This window comes from Clinocottus analis, unplaced genomic scaffold (genome assembly GCF_023055335.1).
Source record: "Clinocottus analis isolate CAN_PGR_092001 unplaced genomic scaffold, fCliAna1.0.p SCAF_9, whole genome shotgun sequence".
In the NCBI taxonomy this organism is placed as follows: Eukaryota; Metazoa; Chordata; class Actinopteri; order Perciformes; family Cottidae; genus Clinocottus; species Clinocottus analis.
In genome coordinates, this window is record NW_027176251.1 from 17539719 (window position 1) to 17564468 (window position 24750).

At 42.2% G+C, this 24750-nt stretch overlaps 1 protein-coding gene across 3 annotated transcripts; it reads right to left on the bottom strand.

Annotated features, from left to right (window-relative positions):
- Positions 1-335: 335 nt before the first annotated feature.
- Positions 336-21620, bottom strand: si:dkey-122a22.2 (uncharacterized). Of its 3 annotated transcripts, none has more exons than XM_068569326.1 (11): positions 21491-21620; positions 20719-20875; positions 20493-20564; positions 20181-20257; positions 18009-18109; positions 16420-16536; positions 15144-15218; positions 3318-3456; positions 931-1013; positions 731-827; positions 336-589 (listed from the first exon to the last, which is right to left on the bottom strand). In XM_068569326.1, the coding sequence occupies exons 1-11, from the start codon at positions 21548-21550 to the stop codon at positions 422-424; spliced, it is 1146 nt and encodes a 381-aa protein (XP_068425427.1). In that variant the 5' UTR covers positions 21551-21620; the 3' UTR covers positions 336-421. The 3 variants fall into 3 exon arrangements, 1 of the variants encoding a protein (XP_068425427.1); XR_011077186.1 differs by lacking the exon at positions 336-589 and adding an exon at positions 1996-2167 and having other exon boundaries at positions 733-827; XR_011077185.1 differs by lacking the exon at positions 336-589 and adding an exon at positions 1996-2185 and having other exon boundaries at positions 733-827.
- Positions 21621-24750: the final 3130 nt, after the last annotated feature.

Genomic DNA, 24750 nt, shown 5'->3' on the forward strand with positions numbered 1-24750 from the left:
CTGTGGCTATAACAAGGCAGAATATTAAGACTGAACCAAATGAGATAAAATGAGCAGTGGCATGTGTGGCCTTTACATTGATAAGGAGTAATGTATTAATTTTTGTCTGTGGCCAATCAGGTAAAGAGACTGAAATAACAACTTGAAAGATAAGATTTTCCTGACAGCAAATATGTCATCGCACTGAATAACCCTCCAGTTATTTTCAATTTAAAAGCTTCCAGTGAGCAAAAAGTGTGTTCAAAAATTGACTTTCTGATGGACCTTACCAGACATGTACACAATCTCTACAAATTGCTGCAAGGAGAGAAAAAAAAAACGTAAAAATAAAAAGATAACTTGAATATTTTATTGAATATTTAAAACATATTCAATGATTAGCCTGTCCATGTCTGCGCTATTGTTGCCTGTTGGCCATGGGTCACTCGCTCTGCTGTTTGGCTTGTCGTCGGTTGACGAGCTTCCTCAGGTGCTCGCTGATGGCAGATGGCTTCTTGTAGATCATTCGCCGGTCTGCTCCTTTTATGTGAATGTGATTGGCTGACGGGTAGGACTCCTCCAGAAACTTCTTTTGAAGCTCGGCAACCATCTGGTGCAGAGAAAAGATCATTTATTTTGGATTTAAATTTTTTTTTTTTTTTTACACAAGCGTGATTACACTATCGTTCTGTCACTGTACAAGAGTGAATAATGCATCGTGGACTCGTGCAGCTCTCCAGTCAACCCTCACCTGGTTTAGATGTTCTGGTATTTGCTGGTCAAAGGAATCGCCCGTGATCACGCTCACTGACGTCCTGCTGGAGAGGGGCTTAAACTTTGTGATATCCCTGTAAAAACAAAAACATTCCATTTCATTTCAATTTCCAACTTGACTTCCACATAAAACATGCAAACCCATCCGGAAAATAGGCACAAAAGTGGTTACCGTACCTTACTTGAGAAGCACTTTCATTCAGAAAGTAATGCTCGTCCACAGCACTGCTCTGGTGAGCCGGGTTACTCAGTAGGTATTTCTATCAGACAGAGAGATCGAGAAAATAAATCAATCACACAACACCTAAAAGAAATGCTTTTTCATTACATTTTGTATCATTAAAGTGGCATAGACCTTAAGGCTTACGTTACTTTCAGAGGCAAAAGAAAACAAAAAGGAAGAGAGCCACATGACACGGAAGAACAAATGCAGAGATAATAATCTGAGCAATCCCAGTAAAAGATCTGTTCGGTAAATCTATTGGCAGACATGTTGTTAATCAAGCTACTTACTCCACAGTCACAGCGTGCAACCCTTCTTTTTTTTTTTGCCTAACCACACACGGCTCCCATCCCGTAACACCACATGCTGACAATTTCTGGGGCCATTAGTTGCATGTCCAAAAAACAAAGCATAGCTCCTCTTTTTTTTTTGCAGATCCCTGCAGCGTAATCCAACATTGGGACAGACACATTTGTGTCTCTATGTGTTGTGAGCAAGATCTTTACAAAGCCTTGCTTTATTTAGAACAGATACCCACCCCCCTCCCATAATTTGTCATAACTGCACTTACAGTATAATTATACTCTGATTGAATCCATGAGTCAGAGCTGCTGCAGCGTCTTCTAATGCCAAAGTAAGACGTAATACTCGTTGAGAAGATGATTTTGGAGAAGATGTTTAAATCAAGTCGTGTTCGGCTCAGACCAGAATACTGATGTGACATTGAAAATCTCCGTCTTGGTTCTCGGATTCTCCGGCTCAAGGGAGGGAAAGTCCACCACGCGCTAACCAGGGAAAAGACGTGACTCTTCCAACTGAGCAGAATTTGCATGTATCTCTTCCGCATGCGATGAGACCAGATAGCTTTGGAGCCGCTAACATAGCGGCAAACAATTCTGCTCCGGTTCAATTAAGCGCCGGTTACAGAACATGCCCTTGAGAAATGGACTGCATGCTCTATTGAGTCCGGCGAGCTTGTGACTGTGTGTGTGTGTGTCTATGTGTGTGCATGTTATAACCTTCACTAGTCCGTCTGCAAAACCTCTCTCTGTCCTTGGAGAATCCCAGCACAATGATGTCCTTATCTCTCTGGCAACGACTGTAATACTTGAAAAGCTGAAATGGGTCCCTCATCACTGCTGCCATCAAATCGTGGGTGGCTGGCTGCAGAGAATGCGCCGTCTTAACCAACTGTGAACAAATGTGATGCTGGACGGATGTTAGAGATGTCACCGAGTGTTCACCGAGGGTCACTGAAGTCTCCGAACACATAAAAGAAACATTTAAAAAAGGAAGAATTTAGGGGACAGCGTGGTTTAAATGCTGCTAAATTAGCCTCAACAATCTCTTTCTCCATGTCCCTAATGTTGTTTGTTTTCCTGCTATAATAACCTTATTATAACAACCTCCACAGAGCATTCTCCCATGTTACTAAAGATATTAGTTGTTGTTCATCGTCAGAATGCATTACTCCTCCTCTGCCTAAGATGTTTTCCATAGCAGGTCAAAAAAAAAAAGACTACAGGACTTCATGTCAGCACTGTGTGCGTGTGTTTTAAAAAAAAAAAAAACAGATTCACAGCAGATCAGACAGTGGACAAGTGCAACATTTTAAAAAGAAAAGAGGGAGAAACTTCATCTGCAACACACAGCAAAAAGCGTGTCGCTTATATTAAGAGACGGTTTCCTCGCCGCCTGCATGGCCTGTCAGAGGGATGAGTTTACAATATAGCAGGAGTCAGAAGATAACAGGGCAAACTGCGGCGTCACGTCAGCTCCGGGAACGGGTTCAATTCTCATTTATTTCAAGAAGTGACGCCTGGCACCCGTATGCCAGAAGATTCACAGGCCCCGGACGACACTGAGGCTCAAACGCCTCTGCAGTCATCACCCACTCGCATCTCTCTGCTGAGGATATAGGGGGGGGGGGGGGATTATTCTCGCACTAGCACCATCCTGTGGCCGCATAGCGGGGGGAAAGATGGGAGGAGTTGCTTTTAAAGGCCTGAAACATATCCCCTTTATGTTCCTCAATTAAAGTAATGAAAGCACAGAAGTTATTCGATCAGAGGAACAGAGAAAAAGGTTTTGTACTCAGACTACAGAGATGTCACCATGTACAGTAGTTTTAAGAACTTTTCTGCCTTGATTACTTGTTATATTTATCCATAAATCACCTCTAAATTTCAACTGACCGGAAGACTGTCATTTTAAGTGGAACACAACAATTACAAAAAAAGATTTCTGCAGCTTAAAAAAACAACAACATTCTGAAACAGTCTATGTCAAAGCATACTTCATTGCAGTGTGTGTGTGTGTGTGTGTGTGTGTGTGTATTAACCTGACGCTGGATGACCTCCTCTGAAACATTTTCCCCTTTCACAGTTGGTTCGATCACCCCGAGGATGATCAGCATGCGGCTCAGCCCCGTAGCTGCTGAAAACTGCCGGGCTTGAAGCGAAGGCAACAGCTTACCGTACCTAAACACACACACACACACACACACACACACACACACACACACACACACACACACACACACACACACACACACACACACACACACACACACACACACACAGTTTAACTGTTGCACTAGGGTTTTTCGGCTACTTGTGGGCAAGAAGAAGCTCAAACCATGCTGACTAAATGAGTTAAAATCATGCTGAGAAATAAATGCAAAATCACGTTTTTTGAAATGCATGAACGTTTATGGCCATGAAATCATCTCTTACATGCTCGGATTTTATGACACATTGATAATAGAGTTATTTAATAATACAGAATTACAAAAGTTGCCAGCTAATTGACTAATATTTACATGTTCAGGATAAAGTAACTTACTATTCCCGAACAATTGTGTTGCAACTCACATGTGCGACGTGACGTGAAGCTATTCAAAATACTATAATAGTCCATAAACCTCTATTGGAATGCTGATATGATCCTGAACATGACTCTTACATGGCAATGCTATCTGTTCTGGAGCACTGCTCTAACAGATCGGGAGCCGAACAGTGAAGTCTCGGCGAAAGGGACTCAGGACTTGGAACCATTTTCTAGCGTTTCCAGGACATGTGGGTGCCCTGCTATGGTGTTCACAAATAATTGACTATTTGCACATCGAGCAGAGGCGTAACCTCTAAGTAATAAGTAAGTAAGCATTCCTTTGGATTCCACTTTCTATCTGCCAACCCTTTAGCTTGCTGAATGCTGCACCATCACACCATCAGTAAGTCTCTATTGAACCTTCAAACGTCAGATCCAGTTAGTCTTAGTTTGTGCTCGACAACAGTTCTGAAAGGCTCTATTACAACAACAAAGGGTGATTTTATTTTACAGTGACTCAAGATGTCATACAATTTCCTCCAGTGTTTTTTTTTTGTTCTTTCAAGCCCCAAAATCATAAACTTTCTCTTGGAAAACATTTGCCTGGGGAATGAGAAATACTCTTTTTTTTTCTTGGCAGATGAGAGAAGAAGAGCTGTGGGATTTTGTAACTCAGGAGGCCCAATCGGTCTCGGCTCACTGGTGCTCTGAATTGGCTGGTCTCAGCCTGTGGAGCCCAATCAATAGTGCCGTGCGCCTGCTGCCGCTGCCGCCGCCACCGCCGCCGCCGCGCTATGCAGCCTGCCCCTACACGCAGCCAACACACTGTAGATCAGCACCACCACCACCGCTCCCCCTGCACCGGGAAACACTTGTGTCCCTGTCTTAGTCTTACTCCTGATTTGGGCCAGACTTGTATAACTACTATATTCGGATAACAACTATGACACATGTTTGTGAAACACCAAACGCACATGTTGCAGCAATGCAACTAATGCTAATTCAGTTGTTGATTATTTTACAAGTTTAACTTATCCAGTCTATAAAATGTCCTTGAATGCCACCATGACGTCGGCATTTGGTGGTTTTGGTGTAATGTCTCAACAGCTATCGGATGGATCGCGATCTTTGGAGAATAATCTCCTTTCTTGCCTGTGTTTGACAGTGGGAGTGGATTTATAAACAGACAGGAAACCTGGGAGTAATAAACGTGGATGTTGCCCTTACGTAGTAGCTATTGGACTACTATTGAAACGCCGAGCAAATGATCATTTATCAAAACTGATGTATTATTCGTTCAATTGACTATTCAGTATAGAACTAAAACTGGAGTTGCAACAGTATCTTTTGTCACAGCACGAGCCAGTAGCGCAGTCTACTTCATTTTTACAACGAGCAGGCCTCAGCGTCGCTTCACTGCCGTTGCACCGATCGTATCGCACTCCCATCACAAGCGATGGACTTCTCAGTTGTAAAATAACCCATTTCACCTGTTGTCGATATGACGTGCTGCCACCTAAAGGACCGTAGCTGCAAACCATGTCGGCCCTGATGGGTCAGATAAGGCTGATACAAGTACAACCAGCGGGGAAGGCTTGTTCCACGGCTACAAATGGCTGTGTAGAGAGAACACATAGCTGCCATATTCAGTCCCTACAGGGTCACTGACAGATCCATGCAGGAGGATGTGAAGAAACAAGGCGTCTGTTCTCATTCCCAGCCTTCGGTAGGCAGAGAAAAACTTTTCAAATCAGACCTCCGGAGTGTGACATTTTGACATTTTCATCTTCCTTGCAACAGCACCCCCCCCCCCCCCCCCCCCACGCCCACCCCTCCCTCCACACACGCCCACCCCTCCCCCGAAGTCATTCTGGCACCACAATTTAGAACGGACTCTCCAACCTGCCTCTTAAGGGACTTTTCAGTCTCTGCACATTTCCCACCTGTCACCCTTTTCCTACCCGTTGATTCCAAAAATAAAAAAGGGAGGAAAAAACTCTTTTCCTATCAGCCCCCCCAGTTTGAATCTGGTCAAATCATTCCCGGCTCTGGCATTGAACATTATTTCAAGGATTCTCCAGCCACCTGTCCTATTCCCTCCTCTTTTTTTCCATTTTTAATTCTGCCCCGGAGTGAGGATTATGCGAAGCAAGGCATGCGTGTCAAAGGGAAATTTAGTGGGTAAAGACAGCCAAGATTGGCGGGATGAATTAAACAGATAACGGGAGGAGACGAAGTGGGGGAACCATGTAGAGCAAAACGCCTCACCGATGTTGGTCATTTCAGAGGGGCTCTATTTTTTTTTTTTCCTCCTCCTCCTCTCCCTCCCCACAGGAGCGAGGAGGCAATATCTAAATTAATAAAGTGATGAAATGAGTTTGTGCCGTGGACTTTCTGCTGTTTGACTTTCCCATCTGGATTAGTGCAGGCTGAATGGACGCTCTGTTACTTTTGTTACAACTGCGCAATTCACTGTCGGAATTTGGCCCTGCAGTGATAAGGCCCCCCTCCCTCCACCTCCTCATTACCATCTCATTCCATATGCAGGGCCTCTGTTACCTGAGAGCCTGCTCGCACACAAAACACCAACTATTACATGAGCTCCTGCCAACTATTACAATGAGCGGAGAACATTTAAACACCGACTATTACATGAGGCTCAACTAACTATTACGCCGAAAGAACACTTTGAGAAAAAGAAGAAAAATCGGGTTCTTGCGAAGACTTCCAGAGGGCCATTAGTAAAAGGATGACATGAGGCCGTGGACACGATGAAGCCTCTAACTCTAACGCAAGAAAACCATCTCGCAGCAAGTCAACATTTATCCCAAAAGGTCACGTGGAGCTCAGCACAAGGCGATAATCCAATCCATGAGTCACTTTCAAATAGAAGGCAGGGTACAGAAGATAGGGTAAGGGTTTAATAGACGTCAACATGAAACTTCCACAGTCCATGATTAACATTGGGAGAATTATTTTTGTCAAGTTTGTGATTTTAGGTTTAACTATGCAAATGTAGCATTATCTTATCAAATATGTGCATACATTTCCAGAACAGAAATCTTAAAACTGGAAGAAGCCAGGTTAAAAATTCTTGTTTTATTTTGTTGACACATTAGCCAAAGGTTTTTCTTAAAAGGGAATTGTTATCTCTCGTTTCACTCGATAAACCATAAAATACTGTCAACAACCAGAAAGAAAAGAAATTTCAATGTTCAACATGTTTTAGGAATAGCACGTTCTATAAATAAGACTATGAACGATAAATGAACAAACCTTCAGAATAGTGGTGTGTGTGTGTGTGTGTGTGTGTGTGTGTGTGTGTGTGTGTGTGTGTGTGTGTGTGTGTGTGTCTCTCTCTCTCTCTCTTTAGTGGAAATTTCTGGCTCAAAATCTCAGAAAAACATCCTTTACAGATATGTATTATAAAATTACAGACATTCTGCAGACACTACAGGGGAATAGAGTGGGGAGAAAAAAATAATATATTACAGAAATCATCATGAAATGACCCCAGTTGATCACTTACATTAAGACTATTATTTTGGATTCCAAAGTTTTTTGAAATCTTACAATGTGCAAATGTCAAAATCTGAACAGTGCATTAACAGAACAGTTTTGGCTTGTAGTGTCTCACCTTTGAAGTAATAAAGCAGAGTGTCTGCTTTAAACGTGTGAAATACTCCATGACAACATTTGAGGGATCTTTCTGAAACAAGCTCAGTAGACCAACTCACACAAACTGGTACGGTATTTCTTGTGTCGGGTTGGTGCTTGTATGGTAACCTTGTAATCTTTGCTATTTAACATGAAGGACGACAAAGAAAAGTCCCAGACTTCATTGTGTGATGTTTGAAATGTTTAAAATGTTTGAAATGTTTGCGTGTGATTTGACGTCCTCTTCACAGATACACTTGAACGTGACGCGATGCATTTAGAGAGCCGAAGTGAAACGGTAACTTATGAGAAAATGTATTCACATTTTCTCACCCATCTTCATTTAAGCAAGCCCTTAAAACCCACTTCTTCCAACTCGCCTTGACCTGCCAAACCCCTGCACCTGTCCTCCACTACGACTCATACAGCTTCTCCAGTTTTCGTGTATGTTACCAAAAATATTCCGTTGGTTGTTTGCTTTGTCTGTCCATTTTGTTTTGTTCCGTTTGTCTCTGTCTCTTGTCCCCAATGTAAAGCGTCTTTGTGTACTGTGTTTGAATGATGATAATGATTGATATTTTGCAATTCAGCTAATAACTAAAAGTCCAGCCTAAGCAGATTCTTGCTCAACAGTATGCGGCTCGCTTCATACAACTAGATCAGAACGGTAGGTCATTTATATAACAGAGGGGTCCACGAGCGAGTTTAGGGTTTGTGGTTAGTTCAAACAGGTGAGAGACGGAAGAACGCTGAAGGAGCTTAAGATGGCAACATTATACCGAGATAGTTACTTACGGTCACCATTTGGCGACACCAGGTCAACGTCTTCTGTTTTTCTTCTTGTGTGATTGACTACAATGAAAAAAAAGTGGCACTAATATGGATTCTGATAGTTTGTTTTTTACATTTACATGTGATGTTATTTAACCATCGGTATCGCTGCATTAGCAAGAGAGCCTGCAGCTAATATGCATCAATTATTTAACACTGACAATCATTAACACAAGGCAAAATAAAAATGGTATTTTGTGTCCCATTTGTATGCAGGTTTTATCTGTGAAACAAACAGTTGTAACTCAGATAAAACTTTACATTTTGACCGTTACCAACCAAAAACAGCCGACCAAGTCACACCACCCTTATACCCACAGTATGAATCACGTGAGTTATCGCATGCAGTATCATAATCCTGTATTATGTGCAGTATGTAGTAGCATACACTTGTACAATAACATACCTTGGGACACACATGCTACTGTCCGGCATCACTTTTACTTTAAATTTTTCTGAAGTTTTTTTTAAGGACGCATCTCAGTAGTCAACTGCGCTTGATGCGGGTCAGGCTTAGTAGCATCTGGCAGTGAGATTGCAGATTGCAACCAGTTGAACACCCTCCGCTCACTCATGCCTTCCCAAGCATGTTGGAAAACTACGGTGGGCTTCAGGTAAAAACGCGGAAGGCAATCTTGAGAGTCAGTGGTTTGTCCACTTAGGGCTCCTGTAGAAACATGGTGGTGCAACACGTCTGAGTCCCTGAAGAGGACCAGGTCCATACACACAAAGACTAATTCCAATCGATTGAGTCACACAAGATTCTTAGTTTCAGGTGATTATACACAAACAAAAACAGTTATGAATAAAATATTCTTTTTCTGTCAGTAGAGCTACCAAAATATGTTTTTACATTTGATAATTTTGTTAAACTATATACTTTGGTAGTTTTGTCGTAACGTCCCAGTTTCCTCATGGAGATTATTAAACTTGCATCACAGAAATCTGCTCAAGCAAAGCAAAAGAATGAACCACTTCTGCTCCTCGATACAATCAATGCATTCTGGTCACATTCCATTTAATTAAATAAACTGTGCCGATTTTGCCTAAAGACACTCGATAATTGTTTTCCAACTAGGATAATTATTGTACATTCCATTTTAGTGTCATGTCTGCTTCAGATAATCAGACTTAATTGTTTCACTTCAATCACTCCCCATTTGAATCGCTCGGCAAATCAGCGATGCAGCAATTCATAGGTTTTGGAACCAGGGCTACTTTACCACACTTTAATGCTGTCAAATGGAGACCAATCACAGCGTGTGCAGAGCTGTAACTTTGCGTCATGGAAAACCCAACACTATTTGAAAACGTTTACAACCATTTTGGTAATTATGTGAAATAGGATGGCGCTCGAACAGTGTCATACCCAGAGTGAGCACAAGGTGTCAGTCTTGCTCTACAGCTGGCGTCAGCCTGAATCCTCCCGGCATCAAGCCGACAGATTACACTCGGGGTGAATAGATGGGGCAGCGGCAGCCTTGATTCATTAGTGGAGCAGAACAGCAATAGTTACGCTTACAGTGCTTCTAATTACAATTAATTGGCATTCCCGGCTTGTCTGGGAGTCTCTGGATGAAAGGGGAGGATCTAGAGGGGGTCAGCTGAGTCAGGAGAGGACTGTGGGGGGGAGGCTGACACGCTGGGAGCCATTTACAGTACCACACTGAAGCATAATGAATCACTCACTGTTGGAGCCTTTCTGTATGGACAAGCTGTATATAGTACATTCCTACTATAGTAATATGTCACATATACATACATAGATACATACATATTTTCCTGTTACAAAAGATTTTTCTCAATGTTTCTATTCAAAACTGCTTGACATTTTACACAAAATAAAATCTTATATTACTATTTTTTAAATTAACTTTGTGTACAAAAGACGACAGGGATGAAGCACTTTACATTGGCAAGTTTTCTTCCTTTTGTTGAAGTCCCTTTCTACACCTTCTCCTTTTGCCTAATTTTACCTCCTGCTGTCCCAACTCTTTCGCCTCCATCTCCACCCCATCGGCCCATGGCCGGGTGACTGCTGCCAATCTCAGCCACAAGATCCCCGGAGTGGTTTGGAGTGACGCTGTGCACTCCAGCGGGTTATTGAACGCAGCTCGCGGTGAAAGCGAATAGGGTTCTGATGGTGGGGGAAGGGACTAGATGATACTGCTTATCAATGACGGGAAAGAGAGCAAATGCTATAAGATTACCTAACACCAATGATATTAAATAAACTAACACCAATGATGTTAAATAAACTAACATCCGAGGGCAGAAATGTTTAAATATCTCGAGAGGTGACAATGTTGGGCATGTAAATCCATCCTCCTAACAAAGTGCTGCTGGGAGGGATGGAACACTCTTCTTTGACGCAATATATTAAAGCCTGCGCTGGCTTGTAAATCAAACTAAACGTGGCAGTTGCGAAACTCTGAGCACTCGTCGGTCAAAGCGACAGTCATACGCTGCCTGTCATACAGAGCGGGCTCCCGGTGAGCGAGAAACGTGTCTATTATCTACACACAGCAAGCAGCAAGCCATGTGTGTAGACGCGATGATACGCATGGACATTATATATATATATATACACACAGTATGTCAGTGCGATGTGATTACAACTCTGTGTGTGTGTGTGTGTGTGTGTGTGTGTGTCTTGCTCAGCATATTAATGACAGGTAGGATGATGAATGGGACAGAAAAGGCTGTTTTTCATTTTGGGGCTCACAACTCAATAAGGCTTCTATCCGGACCTGCCGCCACAGCTGTTAAGCCACTCTACCGGCAGCTACTTCTACAATGTCTCGGCATCAAATTATCCCCAAAATAGTCATCAAAAACCCTTACAAAAAAGGCAGAGATGCAGAGGGATGGGACGAGGAGGCTTTGAAGTGGTGCTCCTGTTGAGGATCAAGCTGCAAAGGGACGGTACATGAAAACAGAGAGTTTCCCAATCAATCGGCATTCATTAAAATTGGAAGGACAGTGACATGAGACGCAAGCGATTCCCCATGGGGTAAATTACTTTTATACTCCACATACTCAAGTGTGTAAGTAAAGCTCTGCGTTGTATCTTTTAGGACAAAGGACAAAACAGATTGTTAGTGCAATTCCTGACATTGGACGGCCTTTGTTGAATACCGGCTGCAATGTCAGGCCAGTGAAGTCTTCCGTTATGAATCTCTGAGTTCGCCGATTTCACATCTTAGAATGCGGCCGTCACCATGTTGGCTATTTTGCAATCGATGGACAGAAATTACCATATGTGGAATGTGGAGGAGTGACGTAATGACACCAGATACGGCTCTGGTAGCGGCAGCGACCTGTAAATCAAAGTAAGTCGGCTCTAAAAACATACCCTTTTCTATTTGACTAGGGTATGTTTCTATTTGACTCTATGGACCATATGTACTAAATCAACAACATGCTTTATTGAAAAATACTTACAACAAGAGATCAAGAACAAACTTATGCCTAAATGTTAACGGAGTTAATAAATCAAGTGAGAAGTAGTTTATTTTTTCATAACCCTCTAGACAATCAAGACTTATTTTTGCAACTGGAAAATTTGCCTCCTGCTGGTCAGTAGAGAGAATACAAGTTTAAGACACTTCAGCATTGGCTTTTTGCAGCAGAACCAGAGGTTGCTGCCTGGTTAGTACTCACAGCTGTTAACCACCATTCAACAGCTTGGAATTAACTAGAAATTAGAATGTCAGTCAATAACAATACTGCTTGTGTGGCTTAAAGGGTGCTGTATGTTAAGAGCCATAGCTTTGGAATGAGATGTCCATCACATATGGACATATTGGCAATCTCTTTGCATCCGTCTGGCCATGTAATGCAAGTTTTATCCCAGTCGTTATCCCAAACAGTAAGGAAGTATGTTCAAATGTGAGGAATCTTTCTGTCTGTATTCAAGTGGGGGAGATGCAATGCTTCCAAAGCTTGAGCTGCTAAAACAAAGACTGACAACACTGAGTGACTCAAACCAGTGGCTCTCATCCAGAATGTAATTTGTCCAGACGTACACTGGGGCTTCCTCCTAATCTCTCATGCTAGACCCACTGCTTGATTTTTCCATCAGACAGAATTATCTTTGCCCGGAAGGAAATGAGACACATACTGTGATGGCTGCAGAAGAAAATCCCAAATAGGAACGTTGACCCCTTACAACAAGTGCGCACGCACGCACACACGCACGCACACCACACACCACTTGGGAGATGGTGGCGATTCATTTTGTAAAATGCAACAGAACTAATTTAGGGAGTGAGCCTCTGTTAATGAGCAGGTCTTTGATGTGTAAATCCTCTCGGTCCCAGTGCAAAGCCGATACGGTCTCCCCGCAATCCTGCTCAGGTGCACCTCGGCTCCCTTCTGCAACGGCTATCTTGTGTACCAAGTACTGTAAGACCCCCGACAGCTAATAATCTAAAGAGAGGAGAAATACACTCCTACATGCCACCTTGCTAAACAAAAACTAGAATTACCGATATGTATGTGTGTAGAGTCCATTCTGTGTGCGTGTGCGTTCTCTTGAGGTATGGCCTTTCTACTTGGGAGTAAGTGGATGTTTGTGCCAAATTTGAAGAAATTCCCTCAAGGCGTTTACTGAGATAATGTTGATAATGTAAAATACTCAAAAGAAGGGACAGGACATTTTTGAAAAGTTGCATCCTTTCTTTCTTCACACATGTACATGTCATTCTTGTTTCTATTTTCACTCCCCATTGAAATCTGACACCGATGATGACATTTTTTTTTTCTCAAAGTAAACCCAAGTCTTTTCATTTCCCAATTGCTTCTCCACAGAATAATTGGATTGTGGCAGCGCTGTGGTGTACTCAGTGAAATGAATGCCTATTAATCGGAGGATAATTGGACACATGCCCCTGATAAATGGTGCTGCTCCACTTTGAGTCACGTACAAATTAGGCCATTTTAAGGGATCCATTTCTTATCTGGCTTCACTCATGCTCATAGGAGATGTGAGCTAATATTGGTGGACGGAAGCACCGAATTAGAGTCATGCCAGAAATGAAAGGACTTGATATTAGTTGATATTTTTTCGTCCTTCTGTAATATCAAAGCGCATATGAACTCTCAGTTGGTTATTCTAGAAAACAGAAATATGAGTTTTAAACTTTTCCAACCATTTTGCATTGACATTGATAAAACTTGTGAAGGAAAAGTTGATATTGACCGCAGCTTATGTTCAACATAGAAATATATAGTAAGTTCACCCACCTGGTTAAGCACCTACCCAGTAAATAGGTAGGTAGGAATAGAATGGCACAGCAAAGAGTCCTAAGACCTAGAAATGAGTCAGCATTTTTTGCACTCCATGTTCCTTCGTCTCAAAGTCAATGTTGTTTTTCAAATGGGTTTTTGATTAGATGCCTGAAATCACCTCCATGGTTAACATAAGCTTAAGAGACTTTAAAGGTTTGCAGAAAATAAAACGTGTCAGCAAAAACACTACCCATTCATTTTGAGGATTCTACGCGTCTTTAAAATGGTGGTGTCAAAATGACTATCAGGTCAACTAGTCCGCTTGTACTTGGGTGTTCCAAGTGTCTATAATCAACTCTTTTGGGAGTGATTTTACATTGTCATAATTGTGATATAAAGTACATATAAGGCCTGAAATAAAATGACTTCTTCAATCAACCCTTATCTTACTTTATATACTCGCAACTACAGTGTTGTACAAAACTAATGTTGTGCTTCCAAGGAGCTATATAAACTGTAAATAAATATTCTGCACCAAGAACTCTTTGTATTTATGTTAAAAGGGTGAATTTACTTTTCAACTGTTGCAGTGGGGAATTTGTGTAGCTTATGTTTTAGGTCTAAAACATAATTTAATGGACAGTTTGAAAAAATGACATATGACCAGAAGACCAATATGTTGTTCATTGGGAGGAATGTATTACTCTTTGGCTGTCTGACTGTTTTTGCATTTACAGTATGTTTATCCCAAACATTTTTGTTTATTATATTTATTTCTACACAGTGTAGATACACTCTAGAGATGCGCTCATTATGTAGCCATCACTGCTCGCTGTCAGATACATCTAAAAGCTCAAGGTGTGCTGCTAAATTACATAACTAATTAATTACAGTCTTCGGCAGTGAAACACCTTTTACGGATTAGACATGACACGCTTGGCTCGTAAACAATATGAGCTGTGGTTCGTGTTGCGTAATGGACAAGTCTACCAGCTTTGCCCCATCCACTCACATTCTCTTTCATCATGAATACCCTCCCCTCCCTCCGTCTGGTAATGTATGCATAATGAGATGTATGCTGTGACAATCACTACCACTTGACATATATATCTTACCCGGATTATAACACTTTCTGTCAATCAGTCCGACCACAAACCTCATCTGTTTCACGCTACAAGGAGCGCGATCAGTTAATGGCTTTCTTTGGCCTCCGATTAATCATGCTAATGAGCCCCGCCCAGCAAAGATAATCAACTATTCTCAAGCGTGCAGAAGCCAATAAAAGAGAGTTTGGAGGTTCATTTAGGAAACACGCTGGCGCTTCTGCCACCGCTCTCCTCATCCTAATCCTCTATCTTGGTACGTTTCCATTGTTTTTTTTCCAGCTTTTTATCGGCTTCCTCTCTGCCCTTCAGAGCTCCTTATAGTCCCCCCTCTGCTCTTTTTCCACTCCCCTCTTTTCTTAATCTTCTTTTCCACATCCCTCTCTAGTTTCTGCTTCCTCAACCACTCTCCATCTTCCCTCTTCTTGCGCTTTTTTTCCATCTTCCAGTTTTCTTCTCCCCACCTCCCCATGTTCCATCCTCTCACACAGCCCTGAAACCAGCTATGAACTCACCAGTACTCCGTCCACTGGTCGTCCTCGAAAATGTCCTCTGGAATGGGATCGATCATCACCAGGTCTGACACTTGCCTGAGGACAAAGATAGGACACACACACTCGGATAAAGTAAGACTCGTTGACTACATTTGTCCACTTTACCTTCCCATCCCAATCCCCACCCCACCAGGGCCGTAATGAGCATGAAATGGATGGGCATCCTGCCATTCGTCTTCCTCGTAGATTCTTCTATCCTCCGGCCCCACAGACAGATGATCCCGCACACGGCAGATCCATGGGCAATATTTTCTTTCGGTGAGCTGTCATCCATCCGCCTTCATTTTCTCTTTAGCGGCAACATCGGGCCTGATTAAATACTAAATCTTTCGTACCCGTTGTGGAGTACTTGTCCCGTTAATCTCTGCGTTGACTCCGAGGCGGCCAAGTCTTGGGGGAGGATGGGAATGGGCACTGGAGTGTATTTTGTTATGTGCGAGTTTGGGAAGTGTACAATACTTGCATGCTCTTATATCGATGTCGGGTTGGGAGTAACGAGTTACATGTAACGGATCTATGTATTTAAGCCACATAATTAATGTAATTTTGATCTGTTGTAGTTATTGAAACCGAGGTAAGTAAGTTTTTAGGACTTTTCAGCCCAGTTTAAAAAGAAAAGTAATCAAATGTAATGTAACTTTGATGAGGTCATTTAAATAGGCACATCCCATTACATGTAAACAAGAAAGCAATCTGTAGGATATTACATTTCAAAAGTAACCATTCCAACATACATATGCAGTACAACAAAGTAACTTTAAGATGACCTATTCTAAAATGAGTAGTTTGACATATAAATGATAAGCCTTGTAATGTTTTGTCTTCCCCAACAAGTGCACTATGTATCCATGTGTGAGTGCAACCACTATCAGCAATCAGTGGTCTTTGATTGTGGATGATGATGACTATATGATGTTATGTTGTTTCATTCTGTACACATCTATCGTACTTCTGTTCATCCAACTTGAAGGTTCATCCTCTGTTGCTCTCCCGAAGGTTTTTTTCCTTTTTCCCCTCTCTGTGCTGATGTGAGGTCTCGGGACAGAGGACGTCATGCGTTTAAAGATTGTAAAGCCCTCTTAGGCTAATTTGTAATTCTGGGCTAAACAAAATAAATTGAATTGATGATGCGCACACACACGCACACACAATGAGATGATGTTCTGCAGCCCTTTTTTCACACGCCGACCAATACTGACCTTCCTTTACACATATATACTATTTGCTATATACTTACACATCGTGAATGTGGCTGTAGAACCTGCTGTTGAGCGCGCCGAGCTCCGAGCCCACCAAGATGAAGGGCTTGGCTATCGCAGCGGCCTGCAGGAGTCGGTGCAGATCATCCACCATCCTGGAAGACAACAACAACAACACTGTCTTATCAGTCTCACAACTAAACCACGACGCTCTGCCAGCTGGGCCAGCAGGTTCTGTATTCAGCGAGGTGAGACTAAGGCTCCTCATTACCTTGTAGTTTGCTTGTTAACAGGTCGGCAAAGATTCATTTAAAAAAAATAAAAACAAGTGTCACAAAATACACAGCACTGTTGGAAACCAAAAAATTACAGCATAAAAAAAACAATCACCAGAAAACTTCCACCATCAGACCGAGCATCATCATTACAAGAGATGCAGCAGCAGCAGCTCCTTTCTGAGAGCCATCTGCTGCCCTGCGTTTGTTGTGCTAATAAATCAAACCCGGAGGTGTCCCACTGGAATGACGAGTTTTCACAAGACTCCCAGGGTTAAGGTTATTTGTCAAATCTCCTTGAGATATTGAATACTGAGAAATTGATTGCTGCTTTCCGGGCCAGGTGCCAAGGTAAACTAGACCGCTGACCGCCCTAGCTCGGCACTTTTCGGGCAGATTAAGGGTCTGACGCATGTGCTGCAATGTCAGAGGTGAGCCGATTGGAGCCCACTCCCCCCCAACGGAACCTGGTTGAGAAGTCCCAAACAGCCACTTCATCAAGTGAATATTGATTCCCAAACTGCACAGTGGTAAATGCCTTTTATTGCGCCATATGTAGAGCAGCTGTGGGTGTGCTGTTTATTAAAAAAGCTTGACACAAATCACACAATCTGATCAATGGTAAAGCTGAACTAATCACTTTGACAGAAATGTCGGCCCCTCGGCTTGTGCTCAAAGCACCAAAGACAATTCTGACCCGGTTGCTCAAGATACTCTGCAGACCTTATTATGAGCAGCACTACAGGTAGGAGGCAAAATGTGTACCTACTTCTAATTTTGGGGCGAGCTATCCCTTTGACATCTGCAGCCCTCGATCACCAAAGTCATTAAAATTACATTTTTATGCCAATCCATTTGGTAGAAGTTGGTCATATTTACCAAGCTCTCAAACACAATTAATGGATCCAGCTTCTCGGATTTACAAATTTTCCCAGTTTTTTATCTTTGTAAACTTAAGATCTTCCTGCTGTAGAATGACTATTTGGCTTTCTTTCAAGCTCAGGAAATATGAGAACATCTTTGGAGGACTTTTTTTTTTTGAAACAACAGACCTGTGTCGCCTGAAAAATGCTCCAAAGTAGATGCTGGCTTTTCTTGTCAGCACTTACAGTATCAGACCAAGATTCAAGTGCACTTGGCCCACATCTCATCCAAAATGTCAACAAATGAATCATACAAACTCGGTAGACAGAAGAATGGGACAGATGGCTCTGCAGGTGTACAACAGCTCACTTACTCATTCAGAATCAACAACTGTGCCCAGTGTGTTTACAATGTAGACTTTGCATACGGCAGAAAAGCAACGCCCCCACACTCAAAATAACAACTGCTTACTGAAGTAGTGTACTTACCGTCCAGTCGTCGACATCCCCCAAACTTTCTCGGTTCCTGTAGTTTCATTCGGCAGCAGCCGCTTGCTGAAGCCTAGTCCCATTCTGTCAAAGGTGCAGACCTGAGCAGCATGACAAACAGGGACACCGCAGGTATACAGTGGTTTATAAATACCACCATGCTCTACAAACACATGAGATGCTCTCATTAAGGACCCCCCCTCACCCATATCTGGGTGTACTTTAAAAATGCATGATGGCAAAGTAACATTGATAAATAAGAGATGGTGTAAACCGGGCACTGGTACTGCTTTAACGATTTTGTTGTTCAGATGTATCTCGGCCCTTCCCCCCACAAGCCTGTGACCCAATTTGAGTCACATCTCAGACAAACAACACGGGGCAGGCTGTCGCCCCGACTTTCAGCTGTACCGAGTCCTTGTCGAGCGGACAGAACGTGGCAGAGCCACCGTCGCTGGAACTCTCCCTACATGACGCTGACAACGAACAACAATGCTGCCATTAGTAGCAACTGATTCTGAACAAAGTCAACACAGTGGATGTCCTTGGTGCGTTAGCTACATTCATCGTAGATATATTGTTCAGTTCTGATGAGCCCATTTGTTTTAACCAGACAGCAACCTCCAGAGGCCTGTCTCACGAAGCTGGATTTCGGTTTAGCGAGGTAACTTCTGGATTAACCCTGGGTTTTTTGTCTCACGAAGCTGGTTCACTTTGTAGCGTTACGTTACCCCAGTAACTTACGCTGAACGCCTAACCTGCTCCGGAGCAGGTTAAGTTCCTGGATAACATCTCAGCGGGGATATAAGACGCCTACTGACCAATCATTGTCTTGGAAAAAAGGCCTGCCCATTTCTACAGAATCCCGTTGAGGAAGGCGCACAGATAGTAAGAGCAGCGCTCCGCAGAGAGCGTGTGTTTCGTGACCGGCAAATCCCGTTCGAGTTGTTGTGTAGACTATGCATGTATATTGTATAGCCTGGAAGATATTACAATAAACTTACTGACCGCTTTGAACTATGTTCTTTTCGTATTTTGTTTTAACTTGCTCCCATGTTCTTTTAGCTCCACTGCGGTTGCAACTGAAATTTGGTTTAATTGTTCAAACAAAAAGATCATCAAAATAGGCACATACATTTGAGACAGTGATTGAATATTACAATCCCAGTAATTCACGCATTGACGGAGTCTGTGATTTTTTTTGCCACGATTCCTTGCGGCTTCTGGCTGCTGCAGTTTTGCTTTTTGTTTCTATTCTTTCTCTATATTTTTTGTACACTTAAGATTATGGTTTGCTCCTCTGTTGTAAAATACGTTGCTCTCGGTGGCTTCTCCATGGTGCACAATTGGTCTAACAGAGTTAACTCCCCCCCTTTTATATGCACGAGCACAGATCTAGATGGGACACTCCTGGGTTCACTTAACGAGTTCATAACCGGCTTCGTAAGACCAATAAGCGAGACTGGACATCCGGTTAAGTGCAACTTGATAACTGAGGGAAACCCCGGGTATGTTAATCCAGCTTCGTGAGACATGCCTCAGGTCTTAAAAGTGAAGCCAATGCTGATGTGACTTGAACTTGCATTCTCTCTACTGGCCATCAGGGGGAGACTCCACTGGTTAAAAATAAGTCTGATTGTATAGAAGTCTATGAGGAAATGATTCTACATCTCTCTTGATTCATTACCTCAGTTCCTTATAAACATGTATGTATGGTCTCAATCTCTCGTGTTAAGTCTTCTTCAAAACAGCATGATGTTCATTTCGCAAATGATGGTCCAATTAGAGTCAATTAGATCATAAAGCAGAGTATAATTTAGGGCGTTGCTACTTTGTGCTTGACCAGTCCGAGAGTCGTCTTACTTCTTTAATTAACCCTTTCACCGTTTGTTTGTTTTTATTTTACACTTTACAAAAAATCATTGTAACATTTGTAGTTTCCGAAAAATGGCTTATTTAGTATTCAGTTGGACTTAGCCCCACCCTCTCGTGTCATGTCTGGTTGCCAAAAATCAAGATGGCAAGGGCCAACAAGCAGAATACAACGTTACACAATTGCAGTCCACAAACCAATGGCTGACGTCGCCGTGACTACATATATTTCTTCTATACAGTTGATGGTTTTAACATAGCCATTCAATAGAATCCACAGTAATTGTGTAATTTCCTTACCTTTGTTAGTGTGGCCACACTTTCCTGGACATGCAACCAAACATCTGAGGACATTCCAGTCGGTGCGTCCAGTATGACTTAAGAAGGAAAAAAACAATTGGTGTGGTCAGCAAAAATACTCCAACAACTATGTGCCAGACAATGTAAAATCAATTATTGGAAGGATTAGAGATGTTTATTCATTTTATCTGATTCATATTATGAATGTTTGGTCATTAACTCTGGCCTCCTGTCATCTTGCAAAAGTGGCCTTGGGGTCAAAGCAAGTTGAGTATTCCTGATGTAGATGGCAGATCAGAAATATTTATTTACCTACTGGTTGTCCTTGTCCTTTACACAAAAGATGCATCTTTTGACCCAAACCGACATCAACAATCTGACCATCTGGATGCAAAAGGGAGAAGAATTAAGTGAAAGATTAGGCTTCAGCTGTAACACACATGCAACACACGTAATAAATGTATTCTTAAATATGCGTTTTGAGTGAATATCAAATTAAACTGAAAGTAACATCGAAATTGCCTTAGGAATAAAGAACCTTTAGGCAAGAGCATCTGTCCTTCTCTCTGCAGCGATGCATAGTTGAGGAACGGAGGGATGAGGATGATCAAGAGAAAACCCTTTCCAATGGTCATGAGCACAGAGCTGTAAGACACTCTGCCTTCAGCTGGGCTGTGCGGTCTCTTATCGGGATCCTAGTAGATTTGTTGGTGTAGAGAAGAAGGAAATGCAATGTTATGTCACAAAGTAACCTGACTCGAGCATTCTAAACTTGGACAAATTTTACACCACACACACACACACACACACACACACACACGCACACACACACACATGATGTTATTCTAGCATTGCAGAGGTTCCAATGACCTGCAATACCATTTGGTCGTTATCAAAACCCCAAACGTTAATTGAGAGCATCAATGTTAACCTTCGTGTTATTTAAGTAGAAGATTTGACACAAAAGGGCAAAAATTGTTCAAAATCACATCGCTCAAATGCCGAATTAAAAATCACATTTGTCGACCAATACATTATGGATAGGCTCAGGCGTGAGCATGCTGTAAATATCTTAACTTATTTAAGTTATTTTTTTAAGGGGATCTGGCTCCTTTTCCCGTGGTACAAAACTGGGGGATATCGTCGGGTAAGTAGTGTAATATCAGAATAAGAACAGAAATAGAGACAGCACTTGATCGGACTGGAGAACATGTTTACTTTTCATCTTAGCCCGTTTTAGCTAACATAGGTCTGCTGTCCTTTGCACACACGCTAACAGCAGCAGCGAGCTATCGTTCACGTTGCAGTACCTTTCTATCGGCATTGGCGGCTTCGTTGTTGGGTGCTGGAGCTTCGGTTCTTCTACGCATTTTGAAATGAAGAGTTCTAACCGCGTGTAAAGACACGGCACAAACTGAACGAATTAGTTATAACTTCCTGGTGAAGGTACGGAAGCCGACGAGGGACAAACCATCGCTTTTCACGTTGCACTATATTACTGCCACCCCATCACATTCTGCTCTGTGTGTGCGCTCCTATTTATCAGTCTTTACTTTGCATTATTATGAATCCCTTTGCTTATAATAAGAAATTTCTCGCCGCACATAATACAGCTCACTTTTTTATTTGCGTCGTATAGTTATGTTTAAACACAAATAATACAAATTGCAATGCCATGTATAATTGTGTATGCTGTTAAATACTGAATGTTTCATGTTATTATTAATATACCAATAATTGTCTTTGCCAGGGCAGTTATTAATGGAGGAAAATACAACTGTTGGCCTCCAGGGGTCACTGTATCTCACAAACCCATCCTATACTCTTCATCGTAAAGTATTGCACTCAACAGTAAAGACAGCAGGATTGACATTAAATAGGCTCCTAATCACCATTTAATGAGAGTCTTTCTGAACATCTCACACCCTCAAATGAAATGCAGCCCTAATAAAGGGCTGAACGACGGGTCAATGACTAAACATGGAAAACGTCATCTTAATTAACCAAATAGATGAAGATTATCAGAAATTGTCTGCTGTGATCGTGTGTCCTCGACCCTTCTTAATCAATCAAACAATCACCGAGTAAAAAAGAAGCATTTGTGGCGGGCTGGACATCTGCTTCCCAGACAAGTAATGAATGCAAATTGCTGTTGTTACAGCAGTCATACATGTGTGGCGACCGTGACATCCATATAAATTGGGTATTGCGCACATAGACTTTTAAAACAGCACTTGTTGTAAATTGGTCCTGCAGTCTAGCTGGGCTCCATGTCCCTATTCATTCTGCACATGTTAGACGCCGGGGAGACATCTGATAATAAAGCTTCATTGTTTTGGGAGGAGATTTAAGTTTAAGGCTTAAGTTTAACAACAGAAATATGTCAGGCTACAAGGCCATGTTTTTGTTTTCATTTAACACCCTGAGTCCAGAAATTTTACTTTAAATTCAATATTCACCAAAGAGAGAACAAAGCCAGCAAGTCCTGACTATTTATCCATGAAATAGTATCTAGACAAAGCAAAACCTCAACAACAAAACTCTGTTTGGATAGCAGATGACTTGAGCCATGTAGGGAATTCATTGCTGTAATTAAAAAGCCCGCCTGGACTGAAATGATGAATGTGAGGTATTGACTCACTGTCAAGCGGGCTGTGTTTGTGTGCGTGCTTGAGTGTGTGTGTGTGTGTGTGTGTGTGTGCGTGTGTGTGTGTGTGTGTGTGTGTGTGTGTGTGTGTGTGTGTGTGTGTGTGTGTGTGTGCAGTTTAAGTTTCATGGTATCCAGGGTTGATTAAAGCTAATGCCACAGGGCCTCCTCTACCTATTGCCTCAGTTCACCTCCACATAATTAGAATTGAGAGGAGGACGGTCTAATCACACGACTGTCGCTTCGCTCTACAGTTTGTGGCTGCCATTCAGACAACAGTCACCTGGCCACTTGACTTGACCGCGGGGCCCTTTTGATATGAATAGCTGTGAACAAAACCCCGACTGCTGTCTGCCTCTTCTGTGAAATCAAAGGCAACTCATTCCAAAAGATTTGGACTTAGTAGCAACATTTTCCATTGTAACATAAAAAAAGAAAAGAACTCTGATGATTCATGACGTCCTTGACTGCCAGACTAAAGGTTGGTGTGTGTCGCTTGCCACTTGGATTACCGGTGCAGGGTTCAGGGCTATACACAGCTCTGATTGTTGACAAAGCTCTCAATCAAACCCAAAGCAGTGATTGAACCCTGAGATTGTCACATAAGACCTGCAGTGCTTCTTTTTGATTTTGATTTTTTTACTTTTTATTTCTTTAAATATGCATTTCCTCTATTGTATTGGAACAAATTCTGAGAAAACAAATGTGTAATATTCCTACAATATCCCTTTAGGGATTTACAGTGCATTTGCTTCACCGTTGACCTCTCTCTAGTGACCTCTATATACTCAGTAGTATTATTAAAATCATCTTTGGTATCAGTGTAATCCCTTAGAGATTTCTATAACATGATTTATATGTCTACCTCTGTGACGATGCTTGTAATTAAACTGCTCTGACTAAGAGTGTGATGTAGTTTCTCTGTGTTTGGGATTAGCACCATGTTACCATGTGGTTTGGCACCAACAGAACAAGTAAGGAGCATCCTTTATTGCTTTGTGCACTCTGCTATTCTTATTATACATTGTTCCCGAACGATTTCTGCCCTATAGCCACATACAACAGCTTCACACTCGTGGCGCACACAGCAATGAAGAGCCATTCCTATACAGTGCCAGGTCACCTTGACACCCTCTTTGCCATTTGTGCCATGTCTGGAGGCAGCGGACATTTTTAGGTGTTGCTTCTCCCCCTACCCTTCAGCCCTGACATTCAGCACAGAGTGCACTTCATCTTTAGTTATAGGGCACCCTCCCCACACAACAGATATAGGATGGGACAGCCAGTAAGGATAGAGAACAGAGCCTGAATTTGAGTGCAAATAATAACCTTTTCTCACATGCTTCTGCTTCCCCTTGGCCAGTTTCACTTCTTTCCCAAGCGATGCAACTCACTTTTGCCCTCGAGCTTGATATCAAGCGCTAAAAATTGGTTTCTTAATAAATCGCATCACAGCAAAGTATCGATGAGCACGCAGGACGCAGGACGCAGAGGACTTTTCAGTACGCACCTGAAATCAAATGGTAATTGAGATAGCATTGCGGGTGGATAAAAAGCCATTTCCTGTTTGTCTTATCTGTTTTGTCACATAGAGCAGGTTAACCAGGGTAACATTTCCGCACTGTGCCCGTCTATATCAGGAAAGGCCATCGCCGAATTCTGCTGGGGCATTCATATCTCACAATATGTTAGCTTGGCTTTATTATATCCGCCTGACTGAATGATAGCAGGATGTTCCAATGTGCGATCTCAAAAGAAATCTCATGTTAAACAGGAGCTGTGGTTTGTGGCAGCTTGTATAGCGCACGGCTCGGGGATGCTGATGTTATTCGTTGGTCCACCACTTTGGTGCAGAGTGAAATAGCTTTACAAATATTGAATGGATTGCCATGAGCTTGTTTACAGATATTTGTTGTGCTCAGA

Bases quoted from the DNA above. Each gene is read 5' to 3' on its own strand.
- si:dkey-122a22.2 (XM_068569326.1), bottom strand. From the start codon at position 21,550: ATGCGTAGAAGAACCGAAGCTCCAGCACCCAACAACGAAGCCGCCAAT. The intron at 20,258-20,492 runs GTAAATAAATAT...TTCCTTCTTAAG, and splicing joins AGGACAAGGACAACCAGTAG to TCATACTGGACGCACCGACT. The intron at 15,219-16,419 runs GTAAGTATATAG...CTTTGTCCTCAG, and splicing joins TACAGCCACATTCACGATGT to GCAAGTGTCAGACCTGGTGA.